A 15,402-nucleotide genomic window follows, 5' to 3' on the forward strand; every position below is an offset into this window, starting at 1 on the left:
TCAAAGTACCTCATGTTCATTATCTTAGCGATTACTGAGTTTTTGTTGTTAATTAATATATGACAAATCTGGAGTTGAATTGAAGGCTCATTCCCATTAGGAACGATAAATGGAATTTTGGCAGTTTTTGTCTGGGCATAAATGTCAACTGGATGTTTTTCTTTCTTTTTTCTCAATAAGAATAAATATGAAACCAAATCCCTAGATCCAGAGCTGTGTTAGTTTTCAAGACAGACTCATTTTTATTCTAGCATATGCTTTTATGGTCTATAGCCCCACTTAGGTTGCGTATAGAACGTATGCCCCACTAGGCAGACTTTTATATATGAGGTTACGAAGATTAAAAATAAACAAGCAACAGGGCAAAAAAGTGCTGGAAGATGGAGATGTAAGTCTGTAAAATTCCTCATTTGGAGTGGTCTAAGTATAGTGCTTGTGCTAGAATAAAAAAATGTTGTTCTTCAAGGTACCACAGGACTCCTGTTTGCTAATTTCTAGTTACATTCAGCAGCGGTGCCAGGGTTTTTGGCGCTTGCAGCTGGCCAGCCGGCCGGCTGACCACCCGAGCGTGCGCATCAGCCTGCATGATGATGTCACATGTGACGTTATCATGGGTGCGCGCTTGCTGCTGGCCCAGTCTCTGCGGCGGGTGGCTGGGACGGCGTGAGGGTGGCCTCCGAGCTCTCCCGCTTGGTTGCCCTGCGCCAACGCAGATGCCTACCCGCAGCTGTTGCGCCCGGGCAGGGGCGTGTGCTGGCGGCGGTGCGGCGCGGGAGGGCTAGGAGGCTGCATCTCCGTGGCGCGCGCTCCCGCCCCCCGCGCCTCCTCCGGCGCTCCCTCCGGCACCCCGTGCCCTGAGGCCGCTGCCTATCTGGCCTCAATGTGCGCACCGGCCCTGGTTACAGGCACGCTATTTCAGTGCTCTTCCAAGTTCCTTCACTACTTTCTATGTCTAGCAGACAGTTACATTGGGGCCATGAAAGTATAAGTGATGTCAGTAGTCAATATCATTATATGCATTCCATATCATTCACTTGCAATCCATCTAGTAAATTAATCTCCATGCTAGCTAATGCAGTAGCAGGCTTCTCCCCCCCCCCTTAGTTTCCTCTGCCTTATATGAGTCATGCAAAGTCCAGTCAGAATTGAGAGACAAATTTGGCCAGTTCAGCAATTATTCTATTTTTCTCGCTAAATATATTTTTGCTCAGCATTGTTCCCTAGTGATGCTTGAGCCATGAGTCATTGCTTTTCTGGGCAAATTGAATCAAAAGCATGATTCAGTTAATATCCCTGGACCTAGTAACTTCTGTCTGTCTGCTTGGCCTATGAGTTGTTCTTGGAACAACTGAATAATAACCAGTTTCAGGTGGGTGGCCATGTTGGTCTGCAGTAAAAGACCAAGATTCGAGCCTAGCAGCACCTTAAAAACGAACAAGATTCCTGGGTGTAAGATTTTGAGAGTCAGAGCTCCCTTTGTCTGACACATATCTGATGAAGGGATCATTGACTTCTCAAAAAATTGTACTCTGAAAATCTTGTTGGTCTTTAAGTTGCAACTGGACTTGAATCTTGTGTAATAACCAGCAGGCTGGAAGGCACACATATCTAAGGGAGAGACCAGCACATGCTTTGAGAGCTTGATTTTTTTCTCCTTGATCAACAAAAATGAGGTTTGTTGAGTGACGTCATGTGTTCCTTTCCTTGTACAACTTCAGTCTCAACAAACAAACAAAACCTGTTACAATTACTTTCCTACCCCTCTGGTTATTATTACTGGAACTCTGCTTCGGTGTGGGGAGTTGGACTTGCTCTCCTTATTCTTTCTAGTTTTATGATTCCATGATTTCCTCTTCCTTAAGGTGGCCTTAAGTATGCCATCTTCAGGTGCTATGGGAAGGAGAGTTGCCAACTCTGAGTTGGAAAATTCCTGGAGATTTGGGGGTGGAGCCTGGGTAAGGTGGGATTTGGGGAGAGACCTCAGCGGGTATAATGCCATAGAGCCATCTTCCAAAGCAGCCATTTTCTCTGCACCAGTTGGATGAGATTGTAGAAAATATTAAGGAAAAGAAGCATGGTAGAACTTACTTTACAGTTGTGTCACGGTGTGTGTGTGTGTGTGTTTGTGTGTTTGTGTGTGTAGGGGTGATGCCAAAGTGGAGCTTTATCTATATGGGAGGGGAACCACATGGAGGTAGGCCTAATATAAGGAGGAATTAATAGAGCAAACACGACTTGGCAATTTTATTTTGGATATTAGGATATTTCTTGTTTTTATTTCCTGAAACCAGAGAGAGCTATCGGGGCTCTCAAAATGGTAATATACTTGGGTAACTCTGCATTCTTTTGCAAAATACTAGAAAATTAAGGTTTCCTCCACTTTGGAAATTAAGGAGCTACTGGCTGTTTTGGTTTGAGCAGTGTCCTGACTTCGTGGCTTTGCTCACTGAAAATTTTGATGGTTTTGTAAAAAAACGTACCTAGCTGAAAGAAGGCAGTTGCCTCATGGTGAGCAAAATTTTTGCATTTTAGGGTATACATATAAACAAAAAGTTCAAGTTTTTTTAACCACAGAATTCCAGTAAAACTCCTGTTCACATATACTTTTTCTGCTGCTTGTCTCCCATTTTATTTAGGATGGTCCTACCAGTTCTATCAGGATTAATTGTAGTTAACTATTATTTTTATATCAGTAACCTCAGTATAGTCTCTTTTGTTTTCTTGCTAGAAAACTTTTCTCGTTTTTGCTAATTGGACTTGGATTCTGAAGTCTTTGCTTGGTTTCTTTCTAATGAAACAGAGTATTAATATTCTCCTTAAATCATTGTTAATTAAGCCAAATGCAAGTTTAATACTTGAAATAGGGCTGCTTCCACTCTGTGGCAAAGGCATCAAGTGGAAAATACTGCTACAGTTGTACTTTCTAAAGCAATCTTTTTAGGTTTTTTGCCTGTGCTGAAGTCAGAGAGCAAGTGAGCTGTATGTGGATTTTTATTTGTTTGGGGAGGGGGGTGATTAATAGTTGAAGTTCACTCATGTGGAAATAAAACAGATTTAACTGTAACTAGAATTTGTCATTAAAAAGTCATTATGAAAGTCAACCAGCATAGTTCCTTCTCTCTTACAGTTAATGACAAACCAATCTCTCTTTTAAAAAAAGGAGAGAGAAAGAGGGGTTTATTTTCACTTGGAAAATGTTGCAGGAGGAATAATAGACTAGAACCGTGGTGAAGTGAGTCAGTTTAGAGATTTATTGATCAATAAAGCAGACAATTACAGCTTATTTATAAAAGGGAAGGTCCTCCTTTGGACCTGCTAGCAATACTGAGTCTCTTAATAATGATAACTCGAGCATCTAGCTTGAAACGATAAAAGTCAATAGGAAGATATAGGATTTCAATAAAGTTATGACACGAGATAAACTTTACCCCAGGAACAAATTTCCCCTGGATATCTGATTGGCTATGGCTAGATTTGTAACTTTAATTTTGTCTCTATTGATTCTTTTGTGTGTGTGTGTGTGTGTGTTGTGCGTGACAACTAATTAGAGTGTCACTGTCAAATAACACAAAGTGTGAGGGGTTTAGATGCAAACTCATGAATGGAGGTAGCCTAGAAGAAATGTCTTATGACTTTTCAGCGTGCTCCTCATACTCTCTCAATAATGATTTTCAGACTTTCCATTTTCAGGGTTTCTCCCCACCACCCCTTTAAGGCATGTTCGGGCTGTTTGTAGATGCTGTAGGACTAGCTTGAAAAGGCTAACATGCCATGAAAACAGCTACTCAAAAGTAGCTGTGTGTGTGTGTGTGTGTATAAAATGTTCTCTTTTGCATAGAAATTATTTTACATAGAAGCTGAAGAAGTGAATTAATTATTTGTTTGTTTGTTTACTTATAGTCTGGTTTTCTCACTGAGACTCAAGGCAGCTTATGTAACATAAGTCAGCACACTCTATAGGAGACAGCAAATAAACAATATAATAGGACTAGGATTTCAGAAATCAGAAACAAGGCATAAGTATTAAACATGATATGTTAAACCAAGGGTACCCAACCTTTGTGAGCCTGCAAGGCCCCTTTGAATTCTGACAGAGGTGGTAGGCACAGACACCAAATGGCTTTGTCAGAAAAACACCAAGTGTTTTTAGAAAGTGGGCATGGCTAGGTAGGACTTTTGCCTAACAGGGCATCTGAGTATTTGAGATTTGATTGACTGTTCAGATTTTTTTTAAATGTTGCTTTGGCAGTAGCTGCCTCTGTAGCACAAGGATCTTCACTGTGTGACTGAAGGTAAGCTATAGCAGCCATTTCGTGCCTGGCTCTGCCTCCTGCAGCAGCCATTTTGTGGCTGGTTTCGCCTTCTTTGGGAGCCGTTTTGCAGCTGTGCCCATTGTGCTATCTCAGAATCTCCAAGGTGCCTACAGGCTAAAAAATGTTGAGAACCCCTGCCATACACAGTATCGTATAGTTAAAAGTTTTGTGCAACCGCCTTGCAATTAAAGTACCTTCAAAGCGGGTAAGGTTTATAGCACTACGTTTTGGGTGCTCTAACTTGGCAAGGCCTGTTGACCCATCATTGTCTCCATCTTCATTTGTGGAGATAACGTTTACTCAAATGAAGTAGTTCGTCATGCTGTGTCTTCTGGGCCAGTGTGAAGATGGCTGCCTTTCCTGTTCTCCTTCATTAACTGAGTTTCTCCAGTCTAAAGCTTGGCCTTTGATTCTGTCTGAGGTGCTGTCCTCACCTTTGATATTTGAGCTTTTGGCTGTTAAAGTGTTTTGAACACATCTGTAGTGCTTCCAGCAGGTTTCCCACCTTTGCTTTTCACATGGTCTTGAGTTTGTTATGCCCTTCTCTTTGGCCTCTCTTCAGACTGTCTGTTTTTTTTTTTAAGTTTGACATTTTGACAGTGGCATTGGTGGTAGTTCTGAAATCCAGGTGTACCTCACAAATATGCAGTCTTTCATTTTGGGGAAGGTGGTGAGGCCTTCTTTTGAGATCATGTCTTCAGTAGGCAAAAATACATTGATAACTCCTGACTGGCTCAGTCCCCTGAGAGTAGGCTTAGAGGAGAAGTGTTTCAAAGCTGTTCAGTTAACAAAACATGGGCAGATCTATCTCAATTATTTATAGGACATGGGTAAGAAAAGGAGTTCAGATAGCCAGATTCTTTCCCTGAGTTTGACAGCAGACAGCGAGCAAGCCCTCATTATGTGAATAGCGGAGACCTTGACAAAGGATATTGATCTCCAAACTGGTATTCTTTATATATATAGCATCCAAAGCGCTGAGCCTTATGGGGCAAGGCCCAGTGATATGAGCAGGGCCTGATTCTGCCCTGGAACATCCAAGTATGACATGTGGAATACCCAACACATGTGGTGCAGCCTGCAGCTTCTGCCATTGATTTGGCTGCTCACCTGACATGGCCAGATTCCCTGGCCCCCAGTTAGCTGCAGCCCTGAAGAGCAGCTTGCTCTGTCATGTACATGTAGCTGGGTTCTGATGGAACAGTTCCTCAGGCGGATTGCCAAGGCAAGACATGTTCTTACAAAACACACACATTTGTTCCCCTTTCATATGCTAACAACAAAGCAAGGGGTCTAAGTTTGCATAGGTGAACAGAGTGGGAATGGAAGGGTTAACTTCCCCCTCCTTTCTCTGCTCCACCTGAAGGCAAATTGAAGCTGTACAAGCCTGTAACTTGCATGTTATGGACTGAATGAGAAGTGTGTGATCTCTGTCATCTTTGTTCAGATCCTCAGCATCCCAAATACTACAGCTCATGGAACAAGACCTGATGATATCATGGGTGGAGCCTGATGATGTCATATACTTTCACTATCTGGTCACGCTGAATTCCAGTCAAGGTTGATTGTTGCCCATGTGACTGCTTGAAGTGGTGTACCCCCGAAGTAAGATATGGATGGAAATGGGTTGTCTCTGATGCTATGGCAGGAGAAAGATCTGACGCTTATGGCACACTTCTGCACTGCTCCTCTTTGTTGTAAACAGTGAATCATTTTGGATCGTTTTGGCCAAAATCGAATAATTAGTAGGAATGGTGGAGGAGGGGGCTTTCACTTAGATTTTTTCCTTCATCGCCAACAGTATCTGATGGCAACTTTTCAGTATCTAGTTTTTTTGGAGCTGTGAATGGAAGCCTGAGCTGCCAGGCTTCTGATGCTAAGTGGTTTTGTAAATATACCGGTGTAAGCCTTCTGTAAGCTTTGATGTAAATCTTGTTGGTGATCAGGATTTTGAGACTTTCTTCAGCTTGAGCTCTTGGGTTGAACAGGCAGTGCCGAAAGATCCCTAGAAAGGTTGGTGCTTTATGTAATTCCACTGGGCCATGTTTTGCCTCCACAGTGGAACCTGACTCTCCCTGGCTGTTGAGCGTCATTGATGCAATAAAATAGATCAAATATTTCATTGCCCTATGAAGCACTATATGCACATCACTTCATAAGCAAGATTCTCATACTTAGACACACACACAGAGGGACCTTTCAAATGCCTCTTCAACTATCTAAACATCTTTTCTTAATTAATGCTTTACAGGAAAAATGCATATCTTTTCAAAATGTGCAGTGCTGCTAATATAAATCATTGTAAGGCAAGTTAACTCAAATAAAATAAAATAGAGGGGCCATGTTAGTTAGCAATTTCCAGTAACAGTGGCAAGAAGTGTTCAGAAAAAAGGGAATATTACATAAGAATTGTTTTTATCACATTTTTTTAGTTGCAAGCCATGGTGCCTTGTATGCTTAGAAATGTTAAAAGTGTAAAGGGATAGAGAAGTGGAGCATAGGAAAGAAAAGGTGAAAGAAGAGGGCTGGAAATTGGTATGGGAGATTTTTTTTATTTTTAGAAACTAAAAAAAAATCACATTTTAGAAAGTTTGATTTGAAATTTTTTATTCAGTGCAATCTCCTTTCTGTGGCTAACTTCTGCCTTTGCTCATAGTTGGGAGTGCGATGGTCTCTGGATTTGTTTCCTTAAAGGAAGCAGCTTTCCATGCTCGGTTGAGCCATAATGTTTTATGCTTACATGGGTTGCCTTGATGTTTTGTCCCAGCAATCGATCCCACCAATCACTGGTTCTCAGGTAGTGGTACGGGTAGCGTTGGAGGGACTTAGAAGTAACAATGTGCCATCTCCTACTGATCTTATTTGCCATGAATTACCCATCTATGACCTTTTGGCATGCTTCTAGCAAGCTCGGACATATGGCATTTCTCCTAAATCCCCATTTCTTCTGCCCACCAGCAGGTGTCTTTGATGCTCCACTTCCTGCCAGCCCCATCTGTCAGGGATTATCCATGGTGCCTCTACAATTTTTGTATGTTTTTAAAACTTACTGTAAATGATACAAATATAATAAAAGAATGCCTGTAAACATATGAATGTCCCTCTTGGAAAAAGTGAGATTTTTGTTTCTATGATTGGGGGGCAGGTTCTTTGATAGGGTACTTGGTGGTGCGTAAGATCCAAACCATTGAGAACCACTATTCTGTTAGCCACCACTAATCGAGACATCTTTGGTTGATTTGGGAAAAAATTGTAAATAAAGGACAAGATGGGTTAGATTTGTTTTCTGTACTCAGTGCCTCTGTCCTGGCAATGTTTTTTTCCAGTATGCAGCTACTTCCCATGTCTTTGAGACCATAGAAGTCTATGATCTGGTTCCTCAAGAAGGGGCAGAACTGACGATTTCTGCAAGGAGATGTTGTTTGGCGATGCTTTTTCTACTCATCAAAACCCAATAAACTTTGATTGTTGCTGCTTTTGAAGCCTCACGCTTGCCTCTTGAGTGCATTCCTCGTGGGAGGAGTAGAGGCCCTTACGTGTTGGATACTAAGAAAGTCCACATGTACAATCCATACACAGCATAGCTATATATATACATTTATTTCACTGAATGCATTATGTACAGAGGAGCTATGGCCAGTTCCTGCTTCCCTCCCCATGTATTCATTTATTTTTATTTAGAAAAAAATGCCTATCCTGCCTCTCCAGGGAATCTGCCGAGACAGCTGACAAAAACACAACAAAATGGCATAAAATCATTAAAAGTTGCGAAAACCCAGCATTACTCAGCATTTTGCCCACTCAGTGGACAAAAAAACCAGCATAAACCATTAAGCAGTTCAAATGTGTGTCTATTAAAACAATTCTCAGGTGAGAAGCAGACAATAAAAGCAGTGTTAAGAGACTGACCCTTTTATTACAAGCATGGGTGGAAATAAACGTTTTGCCCTACCACCTAAGCGACAGTAGGGCGAGAGTTTCAAGGGGAAGGGCATTCAAGAGGAAGGCCCACCAAAAAAGCGATGTCTCTGTTTGCCGCATGTTCCACCTCTGCATGCAGTAGTGCAGAGAGAAGTGCTTGGGGGGAGGATCTTAACTGATGGGTTGGACCTCACAAAAGGGTCCTGCTAATGTACATCCATGAATGTAGATCAGGGGTCCCCAAACCTTCTGAGCCCGCAGACACCTTTGGAATTTTGATACAGCTTGATGGGCGTAGGCACAAAATGGCTGCCACACGAGGTAGACCCAGCCACCAAAATGGCTGCCGTAGCTTACTGTCAGCCACGCAATGAAGATCTTTGTGCTGTGATGACAGCTGGACAGGCAATCAAATCTCTGATGGCCAATCAGAAGTCTTGTGAGGCAAAAGCCCCGCCCACTTACTAAAAAACACTTAACAAATGCCAGGAAAGGTGGTGGTGGGTAACATGGTGCCCACAGAGAGCATGCTGGGGACACTGATGTCGATTCTTGTTACCGGGGCTGTAAGTATAGTGAATTGATATCATCTATTTACATGTTAAATGTCCCTAACAAATGATTAAATGAGTCCTAATTGCTGCTTGCTATTGCCACTTAATGTGCATGCTGAACTTCTGTTGCCTGAATTTATATCTCTTTATCTTGCTCATTACTCAAGAAGAAGATTATAAGCAAAATAGTTCCTAGGGGGAATTTTAGCTTGTATCCTAGTCAGATTTCCATGAAACACCTGATGTGTGAGTGTGTATGTGTAACATTATCTCTTTATGTTACCTGTCTCGTTAAAGTTAAATTGAAATTATTAGTTTAAGTCTTCAGATGTTACTCATTCTCAAGTAATAACTGTGTGCAAAAATATTTTCAATTCCGTATTAACTGAGGCCAGCAACAAGTGATAGCAAAATCAGGGTAGTCCTTTGGGATGGATGGATAGATGGATGGATGGATGTGGTTGCACAGGCTAAAAAGCCAAAAGGCATTAGGAAGGAGTTTCATTATCTTGCTTGCTGTGTGAATTTGGGTTTGTGATCCCCATCCCCAATAAACACATACACATGCCAAACACACAACACTGAAAACAGGGAGGAAGGCCAACTATGGTTGCTGGGGGTGTGCCAATGAAACAAAAAAAGGCTTCACCCACTGGTGGAAGATAACAATAGAGGGGGGCAGATGAATCTACCTGGGGAGAGAATTCCAAAGTTTTGGAGCCACAGTCAAGAAGATCTATTGAAACCTAACTGCTTTTGCTACTCGCAAAAACACAACGAGGAAGGGGTTGACTGAGCAGTAGCAGCTGAGGAATTCCATAAACTGAGAAGAGACCAAAAGGAAGTCACCTCTAAAATATGTTATTGAGAAAACCTCAGCTGATGTGTGGGACCTGTATAGGAAGAGGGTTAAAGAAGTTGGTGGCCTGACAGGCCACATGAGCCATTACTAGCACTTTGAATGGATAATGCAGCCACATAGTCAGTGCAGTTGTTTAAAGACAGGTACCTAGTTTCCGTCACAATGCTAGTTGCTGTATTCACCCCCGTCACACCTTGCTGAAGTTTTCCAAAAGCAGCCATGCAAAGAGCGCATTACTGAAGTTCAACCTGGAGGTTACAGAAGCACGAAGCATTGCGGCAAGGTCAGCAAAGTCCGAGAAAGGGAGAAAGTTTCATAATCAGATGTAAATAATAAAAAGTGCTCTTAGTTACAGCTCCAGTTTTTTCCTCAAACCTGCATCTAGGAGATGGAGAGTGCCATTAAGTCATATGGTGACCCCTGGTGGGGTTTCAAGGCAAAGAGGCTAACAGTGGTAGTTTGCCATTGCTTGCCTCTGCGTAGCAACCATGGTCTTTTGTGGAGGTCTCCCGTCCAATTACCAATCAGGGCTGAACCTGCTTAGCTTTTGAAATCAGACTTGCCTGAACTATTCAGGTCAGGGCATGTATGTGGCTACATATGCATATATAATACATACTACATAAAGAACATGAGCAGCGTTCCTTGGGGATCACCATGTGTTACTTCCTAAGGGGAAGACTTGACCTCTCCATGGAAAATTCTCTAGCATTCATCTACTAGGAAAGAATTATCATTTTATTTTCACCCCACCTTTTTACCCAATAGGGACCTAAGGTGACTTACATAATTCTCCTCTCCTCCATTTTATCCCCACAACAATCACGGTGAATGGTTAGGCTGAGAGTGTGTGACTGGCCCAAGGTCACCCAGTAAGCTTCCATGGCAGAGTGGAGATTCAAACCTGGTTCTCCCAGATCCTAGTCCAACACTAACCAACCACTACACCACATTGGCTCCGTACTGGAATGAAATAATCGGAGAGCACTTCCAATCCTCTGCTTTCAGCTGTTCTGGAAGATTGCATAATCTCATGTGTCAAAAAGCAGCCAACCGATCTAGTAAGATGAAAAAGAATGAATCCCCATTATCAAAGATCATCCACCAGACCTGTCAAACCTGTCTCTGTCCAATAACCAGGTTTGTAGAATTAGTGCTAGAGGCATAGACTTCATCTAAATTCATTCCAGTCAGGCAATGTGTGCGCTGCTATTTAATGTATTTTGTAAGACTATCACATTTGTAGCATCTTTATGTAACAGGTGCAAAGATTTTTCTTTTTAATGCAGTTGTTCAAAATGTTGACATTTAATGATGGCTTTAATGCATTTTTAATTAAGTATTCACAAATGTACTGGCTTCCATACAATTAGCATAAATTCATAAAAAGTCAAAGGAGTGTCTAATAATTACAAGATCTTATTATGTAGTATTTGAAAATATATAACTAATCAGGAAAAGAATCGCTTGCCGCAATTGAGGTATATTAAACTGTTCTTTATCTGGGACCTAATTTGCAAACTTATTCGGGCCTGTTACTTAAAGAGTTCTTGTGCTTGTTATGAGCCACTTATTTTGAGTTTCATTGCCTTCTCTCATAATGGTTTTCTCATTAATGCTACAGTTTATACTGAAAAAACTGTGGTTTTAATGTGTACCCACCTTTTGTCATTTTCACCAGAGATTTTGATTTTACTGGGTGTGTTTTTGTGTATGTAAGTTGCTAGTCTTGTTTAGAAACACAAAAACTCTTAAGACTTCCTTTTTGTAAAGAAGTTGCTGAAATGTCTGATAAAATCTGAAGCCCCTCTTATTTATTCATTTATGCGCGCGCATGCACACGCACACGCACACGCACACACACACAGCTTTCCCACCTATGGGGATCCAGAACAACTGGCATCATTCTTCTTTCACCTGTATTATTTTCTCAACAACCCTGTGAGGTAGGTAAAGTTATGAGTGCGTGATGGACCCAACTGTGATGGCTTCCTTCTCCTATTTAAGTCAGCTGGCTTAGTAAATGGAGGTTAGAAGGGTGTCACTCAGCTTAGGATGGCCCTGTAAATGTTCATGCAGATATGATAGTACAGTTTTTAAAGGTCAGTAATGTGAAGAGCCTAGTGCATTAGGGGTTAGTATGATAATAGTGCAGTCCTAAGCAGAGTTACAAAGTTCATTGAAGTCAATGGGCTCAGAAGGGTATAACTCTGATTAACGTTTCACCACCATTCATTCTTTCTGCCAGCGATGGAATGTACTTACAGTACTTTGACCCATAAATCTTGGGACAAGCCCTTCTCTTTTCTTGTTCCGTAGATTGAAGAACACTTGAAGAGGTTCAGCATCTCCAAAGGCGCAGATAGGATCGGGCCTGATTTTGTCCCTTTTAGTTTTTACAAAGCAGAGATCATAAAACAGCCTGCAAAATACTCCAGATTCAAATTATTGATGAGGGGGCATGTTAATAAAAGAGATCAGCATGCTCCTTTGTGGTCACTATGAGAGACTACTAAAGTGTGACGTTCCTGGGGGGCCTCAGAGCAGGCGTTGCCTTGTTGCTTCAGGTGTTTGCTCTTTTTCTCATCCCAGGCCCCCTCATGCACGTGCTGCCTCTGCGCTCCCCCATGCCACCTTCACCTGAGTGCTTAGAGTCCATCTGGGAAGCTGGCCCATTGAGCTCAGCGGCTGCAGCATCAGACTGGAAGGCGTGTCTTGGGCTGTCTGTTGCTGCTAGGTCCTGACCAACTGCCTCCAGCTTTGCCGGCTGCTCTTGCCCTTGTGAGGCAAATGCCTCTTGCTGAGCCTGACCTCCGTCTTGTGAGCGCTGGCCCCTTTCTCTTGGCTTTCCTCTGCCCGCCTAGGCCTTTCCTGCTCCTGGTCTGAAGCTGTTGAGGGCTTGCTCGTCTCCAGCCCCTTTCACTCAGTCACCTCCTCCTCCTGACTCTTGCTCTCCACTCACTCTTTTCCTCTTTGAGGTGCGCGCATCCTGCCCCTGCCCCTGCCCCTCCCCCTCCCATGGGGCACCAGGTGCTGCCCCGTCACATAAAGTTTTAAAGGGGAGGGACCAGAAGTGATTCCACCTTCCCAGTTGGGCAGATGCTGTGTTTCTGTTTGCTTCACTGTGACCAACAGGTTGCTGTTTTTCTGTATAACTATTTGTACAGGCAAAAAGTTTGTTGTTGGTTTGGGTTCTGAAGTTTCTTATTGGCCCAACGCGCTTGTAAGATGGCGGGGGCCACAGCATTTAGGTGTGTGTAAGGTGCCATCAAGTCACAGCCAACTCACAGTGACACCCCCCCCCATAGGGTTTTCAAAGCAAGAGACAGAGAGGTGGTTTGCCATTTTTCTGTGAGGCAAACCCTGGATTTCCTTGGTGGTCTCCCGTTAGGGCTGCCAGTCCCCTAGTGGGGGATCCCCAGCTCCCAACCTCTGCCCCCCACTGCCACTCACCAGTCTGGCAAATGGAATTGGAAAGGCCCTGGGGAATGGGCCCAAGAGGCAAAAAACCTCCCAGGCCAGTGCACAGCAGGCACTCTCCCCTTGGGCATGATGATATCACTCCCGGAAGTGACCTCATCGTGCTGTGCGGGGAGCCTGTGAACATGGACTCAAAAGGTGAGTGCTGGGTCTCCCCCTCTCCCATCAGGAGGGTAAGGGGATCTGGCAACACTATCTCCTGTCAAAGTACTAACCAGGACCGGCCCCACTTAACTTCTGAGATCTGACAAGACTGAGCTAGCCTGGGACATCCAGATCAGGGTATAGCTTTTATACAATCTCAAAAACATTAGAAAAAGCTTTGTGGCTTCTGTGCTGAAGGCTCCATTCAAAGGAAATTTAATTCCCTATTGCAATATTTTTATTCAGTTATAAGTTGAAGCCACAATGTTGAAACTGGATAGATCCCCCCCCCCGAAAAGGAAATGCTGCTTTTGATGCCAATGTCTTTAACATTTTATGTATGTATGTATGTATGTATGTATGTATGTATGTATGTCATTTATAGTCCGCCTTTCTTACTGAGACTCAAGGTGGATTACATAGTGTGAAATTAATACAATCTGTATCAGGACATTTTCATAAACAATGTCAAGGACAGTTCCATAAACAATGTCATAGGATTTTACAAAGATATAGCATCAGCAAGGATCCAATACAAAGTTGAAGAATGGCTGAAACAGAACATAATCAGTTCTATGACACAGACAACATGAAGCACAGGTAGAATATAGGAGTACATATTCAAAGCAACAAATACTATGTAAGGCAACATAGCGGTGAAGTCTACGGTCCCTGACTCATTAGCGAAGCATCTGAGACCCCCTCCCTTCAACCCCTCCTATCTCAGTAAAAAGCCTTTTTGAATCATTCAGTTTTACATCGTTTGCAGAAAGCCAGGATAGTGAGCGTTCTCCTGACCTCAGGCAGGCCATTCTAGAGGGTAGGGGCCACCACAGAGGAAGCCCGTGTGCGGGCTGCTGTTGATTTCGCCCATGTGCAGGCTGGCACCTGCAAGAGACCCTGTTCAGATGAGCGAAGCTGCTGTCGAGGGACATAGGGATTTGCAGACCTTAAATGGAAAGCTAACTGTGTTTACTTTTTTCTGGCCTCCATTTTGACAGGCACGTGATGGGATGAGAGGCATTTTGGACTCCTACGACAATGAACTGAACCCTTCTGAGCTCGCTCCTCAGCTGAACTTTCGCTTACGGGAAGCTGAGGACCTGGTGCAGAAAACAGAAGCCCATGCTGCAGAAATGGAGGTAAGGTGTGAGTCTGATCTTGTCACTGTTCAGGTGGTATCCTCCATCTCTCTCTCTCTCTCTCTCTCTCTCTCTCTCTCTCTCTCTCTCTCTCTCTCTGTGTGTGTGTGTGTGTGTGTGTGTGTGTGAGAGAGAGAGAGAGAGAGAGTTTTTCCCTGGAGGGCTTCTAATTGGCCCTTGGAGAGCTGATTGGCTGGGCAGATTTTTTAAAATGTTCCTATGAGCAGCAGCTGCTACCACAGGACAAGGTATCTTCACTGAGTGACTGAAGGTAAACTGTTTGCATGCAGGAAAATATTTTCAAACAGTATGTTCATTTTAAAAGGTACCCTGTTAAGAAGATCTTCTGCCTGAAATATTGAAGAGTTAGTATGCACGACCTTATTCCCTGACATTCTGTGGTAGGTTCTGCCTCCTGCAATGACCATTTTGTGTTTGGCTGCGTGTCATGTGCAGCCATTTTGTGGTTGTGCCCGCCACCCTGCAAAAGTGCCTGCGCACTCTAAAAAGTTGGGGACCTCTGTCTGATAAGTTTCCTAGTGGGATGGGGGGAGTGGCAGCAGAAGGTCCCTTGGGAATGACCAGTCACTCTTCAGGCATTTAAAAGTAGCTCTCCACCCCATCCTCTCGGGCCTGCCATAATCACTTTCCTATCCCCCCTTTAAAGCTACCTCAGCAGCTCCTCTCTTCTTTATTTTTTTAAGGAGGCAGCAGCACACATAAGTGCATACTCATTTGCCAGGATGAGAAAAGAGTATGCTGCTGTCTCTCTCCCTTTGCTCCAAAGCTGTTGTTCACCTCTTCCAGGGAAAACATAGAGGCAGTGGTGTATTCTTCCTTTGCAGGGCAAGTTAGGGGTGGTCATTTGCTTTGGGAGGACTGTTGAGGAAAGGTTTACTCAGAAACGCTGTAATTTTTGTACAAGCCTCCATTTTGTGACTGACTCCACCTTCTGAGCTGCAATTTTGTGACTGGTAGCTTCCAAG

General features: G+C 43.3%; 1 protein-coding gene across 2 annotated transcripts in view; it reads left to right on the top strand.

Annotated features, from left to right (window-relative positions):
• The window catches only part of MAD1L1 (mitotic arrest deficient 1 like 1), a 545,441-nt gene that overhangs the window by 191,977 nt on the left and 338,062 nt on the right, over positions 1–15,402 (top strand). For both annotated transcript variants that reach the window (XM_054992881.1, XM_054992882.1), the window contains one exon: positions 14,276–14,416. In XM_054992881.1, coding sequence (XP_054848856.1) covers positions 14,276–14,416 — 141 coding nt within the window. The remainder of the gene's footprint in view (positions 1–14,275; positions 14,417–15,402) is intronic.

Source organism: Eublepharis macularius, chromosome 12 (genome assembly GCF_028583425.1).
Source record: "Eublepharis macularius isolate TG4126 chromosome 12, MPM_Emac_v1.0, whole genome shotgun sequence".
Lineage (NCBI taxonomy): Eukaryota > Metazoa > Chordata > Lepidosauria > Squamata > Eublepharidae > Eublepharis > Eublepharis macularius.